Source organism: Bidens hawaiensis, unplaced genomic scaffold (assembly GCF_021521415.1).
Source record: "Bidens hawaiensis isolate Kalapana, Puna unplaced genomic scaffold, B.hawaiensis_p1.1 tig00030582_1, whole genome shotgun sequence".
NCBI classification, from domain to species: domain Eukaryota; kingdom Viridiplantae; phylum Streptophyta; class Magnoliopsida; order Asterales; family Asteraceae; genus Bidens; species Bidens hawaiensis.
In genome coordinates, this window is record NW_027495112.1 from 238669 (window position 1) to 245394 (window position 6726).

The following is a 6726-nucleotide window of genomic DNA, read 5'->3' on the forward strand; positions in this document are numbered from 1 at the left end:
ATTTTAGAACTGTGTTTATGAGTAAATCCAACGCCAAAGTAGGGTTTCGGGAACGGGGCCTTACACGAACTCAAACAGCTTCTTCAGTCTCAGTTTCAGGTAAGCGACTTAGGTCGGCTAGTACTTCCTTGGCATAGAGGTATCTCGCTCTCCACTAGGAATACTTCTCTCTCAACGAAAGTATGTCCTTGATATGTTGACTGAATGCGGCTTGCTAGGTTGCAAGCTAGTTGATACCCCAATGCTTCCTACAAAGAAGCTCCTCCCAAAAGGAGGGGATCCGATGAAGGATCCTGAGCGATACAGACGATTGGTCGGTAGCTTAATTATTTAACTGTCACGCGACCGGATATTTCGTTTACTGTCAGTGTTCTGAGCCAATTCATGGCTGAACCATACACCAGTCACTCGGATGCTGCTCTTCGTGTTTTAAGATATCTCAAGGCCGCACCAGCCCTTGGCATCCTATATTCTGATCAGGGTCATTGTCGAGTAGGAGCTTTCACGGAAGAAGGAGATGGTCGGATATCGGGTTTCTCAGACACGGATTGGGCAGGTTGTCCGATTTCACGACGTTCTACTACCGGCTATTATGTGTTCGTTGGAGGAAATCTTGTATCATGGAAAAGTAAGAAACAACACACGGTTTCTAGATCGAGTGCTGAATCAGAGTATAGAGCCATGGCAGATGTAACATTGGATATGACATGGATTCGTCGTCTTCTCATGGAACTCGGGGTTGTTTCTAAAGACTTGATGCGGCTATACTGTGACAACCAATCAGCTATACATATGGCAAAGAATCAAGTCTTTCATGAAAGAACAAAGCATTTCGAGGTTGATTGTCACCTCATCAGAGATCAAATAACTGACACAAAAAAGTATCCTCCATCCATTCAGCCTATTCATGTTAAGACAGAATTCCAGCTTGCAGATATCCTTATCAAACTGCTCTGGAAAGCCCAGATTGAGTTCATTTGTAACAAGTTGGGCATGATAAGCATCTATGCTTCAACTTGAGGAGGAGTGTTAATAATATATTTATTTAGTAGTCCTTGCATGTAAAATAGTATTTACATGCAAGTCCTTGCATGTATTTTAGGCACCTATTCATGTAATTATTATTTACCAAGAGCCCCCTCTCCACCATTATAAATAGAGTGGCTCTCTTCTTGTATATTTATCAAGTTATCAATAACATACCAGTCTGTTTTACAAGTACATTAGTCAACTATACTTATTTCGTTTTAAATGTTTACAACATAATTAATTTAATTATTTGTAAACGTAATTGTTATTTTATTTTATAGATTGTGTTGATCATGGTAACCAAAGTTTTAAGTGTGAAACTTGCAATGCCTATTTATGGGAAGCTGGGTCTAGGAAAGGAAAAGAAGTAGTGCTGATACAATGTTCTTTCTATGCTGTCGCAATTGAAATGTGAAACTTCCCGATATTAAGCAACCTCACGAAAGCTATATTAAGTTATTTCGTGGTGAAGATGCAGTCAACAAGTATTTCTTGAAAAACATTAGTGGATTCAATTCAATGTTCTCCTATTACATCAATGGGTGGAAATATTGACAATGCTATTAATAGAGGAAATGATCCATACACATTTAGACTAAGTGGAGAAAACTACCATTCGATAGGAAGTATTCTTCCATTAGATGGTAAAAAACCTCAGTTTGCTCAACTCTACATCTACCATACTGAGAATGAAAGTTCAAATCATCATGGTGTTTTTGGTAAGCATAATTCAAACTTTTTTTAAATTTAAGAATTTAATGTTGTATTATTTTATTATTTATTACCTGTTTATTTATTGTTTTGGTCAAAAATTGACAAGTGTGATTTTATAACCAAACAAGTAAAATGGGACTAGGTTCTTGTAAATATTGCTTGAACACGGAGATTTGTTCTGAGGAAAAACCCTATTATCCTTAGGATAACAAGAAAAAAACCCTGGGTGGCGAAAACTATCACCACCGATTTATTAATAATAAAGTGGTTACAAGTGGTGGAGCTTAATCGGATCATGATTACAATGAACGAGTACTCTAAGTCTCGAGTGCTAAAAGGTGTGTGATATGATCCGGTTCTAGCTCTACTTATAATAAAAAGAAGCTAACAATAAGGCCTATAATTAAGGAAATAAAAGACTAAATCTAATTAGCCGTTAATTCCCCATTAAGCGCATTTCCTTTTTGATCACGATCTATTAGCTGCAAGTTCGGGTCTTTAGGCAACCACGATAACGTCCTTTGACATGGTAAATAAGGAAGGAGAGCAAACAATCCGTTAATTATACAATACATCTAGGATACTTGTTACCTTGGAGGATACCATATCCTGGATTATCCTGAACATATTGCTTGCTAAGGATACTGAAAATCCGAGCCCTAACAATTGTCCCCAAAATTAAAAGGCTGTAAAAGGTGGTTTATTGCTGTTGATTTTTTTTGAATCTTGAATTATGCTGTTTCGATCATCCATAGAACCGTCAAAACTGCTTTGTTATCTTATGTTTATTTTTAACCTTCACCCGATCATTATCCAGGTAAATTTCTTTCTCTCCTTGCTATTCATCTTCCATCATCATGAGTAAAAAACTCAAGCTTTCCATCATCAAGTCCAGGCTTAGGAGGCTAAGGCTGCATGGCTGAAGACTCAGTTTTGGGGTGGCAGCTTGGGAGAAGATCGTGGAGGAGCTGAGCGGAGAAAATATGGAAGAACCAGGGTCGAGCACGGCGGATAAGGTGGCTGATGAGGCGGTGAAAGTTGGCGACTGTCGAGGCGGTGAAGAATCAACAGGGCAATGATGGCGATAAAGACAAGGCCTGATCCCGATTTTTATAAGGTTTATGTGTTTGTGTTTGTTGGGTTGTAATGGTTTGTTGAACAATTTTTATTTTCTTGTCTTGAACAATTATGCTTAGGATAACTGACAATAAGGAAATATCTTGACATTCGAAGATGAAGCCCATGTTTTCTTGAACATAACTGTGTGATAACGCCTGGGTGGAGGGATCTTCCGTTTGTTGAAGATGAAATCAGGGCATTTCTTTTTGCTTATCTGCACTTATCGTTAGTAATAATATAATCTTTTGGCTTTAAGCATTGTGTTCAATAATTTATAAGTTTTAGTTGGAATATTACATATCTTTAATTTTTCTGAAACAACTTATTTCGAGGATAATGTACCCTAAAACGTGCTTCTTGAATATTTTGAGGATTATATTTCCATATAGATATATCTCAAAGACTTTTTATTAAAATATCTTGAGGATCATATATCCTGAACATAAAATATTTTAAAGATAATATATATTTTTAGAAAATATAATCAAAAGACTAATAAAATATCATGGAATCGAAATAGAATATCCTAAGGATAGTATATCCTTATGCCTTGTGTGAGTTATCACAATCAAACCGAAAGATCATACCTTGAAATATAAATTGTATGACAAAACGAAGTGTAAGGAATACCCTTATGGAGATCATTTATAAATCGAGTTAGCTTACATATGATGTCCCCAACTGTTGATCTTTTTAGGTATTATGCTTTCTCGAATTTTGCCAAGTTAAAAACAACTTTGCAATATCTTCACATTTAGCGATTTGTTCGATCTTCGACCTGTCAAAACAAAGTTAGGTAATTCTAGCGATAAAGCCCATTTATTGGCGATAAAGCCTTTGTACTGGCTAAGCCTTTTCACTGGTGACAAGGCCTTTACTTAAGAGACATGAAAATGTCTAAGCTTGAGATAAAACTGGGGAAAGTCCCAAACGTACGGGCATGTAAATGCCAAAACTTGAGATAACATGAAAATGATATAAACCTTAGATAACATGAAAATGTTATAAAACATATGTGTGACATGTCTGCCACTTATCTTAAGGATTCGGTATATAGCCAACAACAAAAGGATTATCATCTGGTCTGGTCCGCCTGCCTCGAACTATATCCAAATTATCGTGCGCTCCAGGCATTCGTTGGAAAGGTGAAGAACTTTAAACCTTAGAAGATATCCAAGATATCTTATTCGTGCGCTCTAGGCGTTCGTTGGAAAAGTGAAGACCTTTAAACCTTAGGAGATATTAGGGATATCATATTCGTGCGCTCCAGGCGTTCGTTAGCAAGGTGAAGACCTTGAAACCTTAGATGATATCAAAGATATCTTATTCGTGTGTGAGGTGATCAGCCTCTGACTGTTGTGAAGATAACATATCCTTGGGATAACTGCAAAACACTAAGTTCTCAATGAGGGGTGGGTGTTAGCCTGGCTACACCCCTCCGATGCTTAAGTTAGTAAACTTGATTTAGAGATAATAAAATTTTAAAGAGTATAAAAATAGATGAGGGAACATACCTTTATCCTGAGGATAGGAACATACCAGTCAAGGATACTAGAAAAAATACGCCTTAAGATGGATAATATTCCAGGCTCTTGGTATAGGAACACCTTCCATAGTGATTTACCTGTAGGCCCCTTTTCCTACTTCTGAATCAATTAGGTAAGGACCTTCCCACTTTGGGGCAAGCTTTCCATCTGCTGGGTTAGTGGTATTTCTGAAATAGCCCTTCTTAATACCATATCTCCTACTTGGAATCTTCAAATCCGAATATTCTTGTTGTAGGACTTGGCTATCCTTTGTTGGTATGCTACCATTCTAACCTTAGCAAGATCTTTGAGTTCATCAACGGTGTCAAGGTCTTCAGTGAGGCTTTGGTTGTTGGCCTCAGTATCTCGGATGCAGGTTCTTGCTGTGGGGATCACCATTTCCGTAGGGATAACAGCTTAGGCCCCAAACACCAAGGAGAAATGTGTTTGTTCCGTTGCATTTTTTGAAGTGGTTCTATCAGCCCAAAGAACAAATGGTAGTTCTTCAGCCCATTTTCCTTTCTTGGATCCCAATTTCTTCTTCAAATTGTTGATGATGATCTTGTTACTAGATTCTGCTTGACCATTGGCTTGAGGATGTACTGGAGTTGAAGTCACCATCTTGATTCCCTAACTGTCACAAAAGTTGGTTGTTCTACTACCGATGAACTGTGATCCATTGTCACAAACAATCTCTCCTGGGATACTAAATCTTGTCAGGATATTGCGTTTGATGAATGAGATCACATCCTTTTCTTTAACTTGGATAAATGCCTCTGCTTCAATCCACTTGGAGAAGTAATCTGTCATGGCCAGCATAAAGACCTTTCCACCAGGAGCCTTGGGCAGCTTTCCCACAATATCCATTCCCCATTTCATAAATGGCCACGGGGATATGATAGGATATAATGGTTCAGCTGGTTGATGCAAGATGTTGTTGTGTCTCTGGCAAGCATCACACTTCTTGGAGAAATTCATTGCATCTTTCTTCATCATTGGCCAAAAGTATCCTGTCCTCAGTATCTTGGATACTAAGGTTCTGCCCCCAGTGTAGTTTCCACAATCACCTTCATGTATGTCTTTGAGAACTTCTTGTGCTTCATGATGTTCCAAGCATCTCAAGTATGGACCTACAAGTGAATTTCTATACAAAGTATTATTTAGGATAATATATTGAGTTACCTTCATTCGGAAAGCTCTGGGATTTTCTCCTTCTGGGATCTCATTATCATGAAGATACCGCATTATGGGATGGGTCCAGGATATTGGATTATCTTCAGGATCCGAAGTCTCCAGGACTTCTTGGTTCTCCTTCGTTTCTGGAGTCAAGATATGTACAATGGGTATCTTGACATCACCTGGTATCTTGAGAGCTGATGCCAAATTTGCTAAGGCATCTGCTTCAGTGTTCTCTTCCCTTGGTACCTGTACTATATCAAATGTTTCGAAACACATAGCTAATTTCTTAACTATTTCTAAATATTTTATTAAGTTTTCTGCATTCACTGCATAAGAGCCATTAAAATGGTTAGCTAGTAACAAAGAATCAACGTAAACTTGAAGATACCTAACCTTCATATCCTTAGCTAATTGCAAACCAGCTATTAAAGCTTCGTATTCATCCTCATTATTAGTAGTCTGAAATTCACAATATATAGATAGAGGTATTATGTCCCCCTGTGGTGATTTTAGCAGGACACTTATTCCTCTTATGTTGGAGGCACCATCGGTATGAAAGATCTAACTCTCCTTGATTTCCAATTGTTGAACTTCCTTTTCTACTTCCTTAAGTATATCCTGGCTAAAATCATCCACAAAGTCGGCAAGTGCCTGAGATTTTATGGTTGTCCTCGGTTCATATAAGATATCGTATGCACTAAGTTTCACAGCCCACTTTGCCATCCTACCTGACATCTCTGGTTTCTCAAAACAGCTTTAGTAGAATAGTTAGTTTTTACATGAATAACATGAGTTTCAAAATAATGTCTTAATTTAGTAGAAGCCATTATAAGTGCTAAAATCAATTTTTCAAGATAAGAATACCTATATTCAGCATGTAGGAAACTTTTACTTACATAATATATCAGATGCTGTTGACCTTCATCATCTTTGACTAAGACAGCACTTATTGCACTTTTTGAAACATCTAAGTACAAGGGTAATGGTTCACCATCAACTGGCTTCATCAGGATTGGTGCTAAGGATAAGTATTCCTTCAAGGATACCAGTGCCCTTTCCCCATTCGAATTTTTGATTCTTCCTAAGGATATCATAGAAGTCTTTACACTTCTCTGAAGATCTTGAGATGAATCTGTTGAGAGCTGCTATTCTTCCTGTT

At 37.7% G+C, this 6726-nt stretch overlaps 1 protein-coding gene across 1 annotated transcript; it reads left to right on the forward strand.

Annotated features, from left to right (window-relative positions):
• Positions 1-384: 384 nt before the first annotated feature.
• On the forward strand, positions 385-1400 carry LOC143580753 (secreted RxLR effector protein 161-like). The gene is made up of 2 exons (XM_077063698.1): positions 385-837; positions 1311-1400. The coding sequence occupies exons 1-2, from the start codon at positions 385-387 to the stop codon at positions 1398-1400; spliced, it is 543 nt and encodes a 180-aa protein (XP_076919813.1).
• Positions 1401-6726: the final 5326 nt, after the last annotated feature.

Bases quoted from the DNA above. Each gene is read 5' to 3' on its own strand.
- LOC143580753 (XM_077063698.1), top strand. From the start codon at position 385: ATGGCTGAACCATACACCAGTCACTCGGATGCTGCTCTTCGTGTTTTA. The intron at 838-1,310 runs GTTGATTGTCAC...TTTATTTTATAG, and splicing joins AAAGAACAAAGCATTTCGAG to ATTGTGTTGATCATGGTAAC.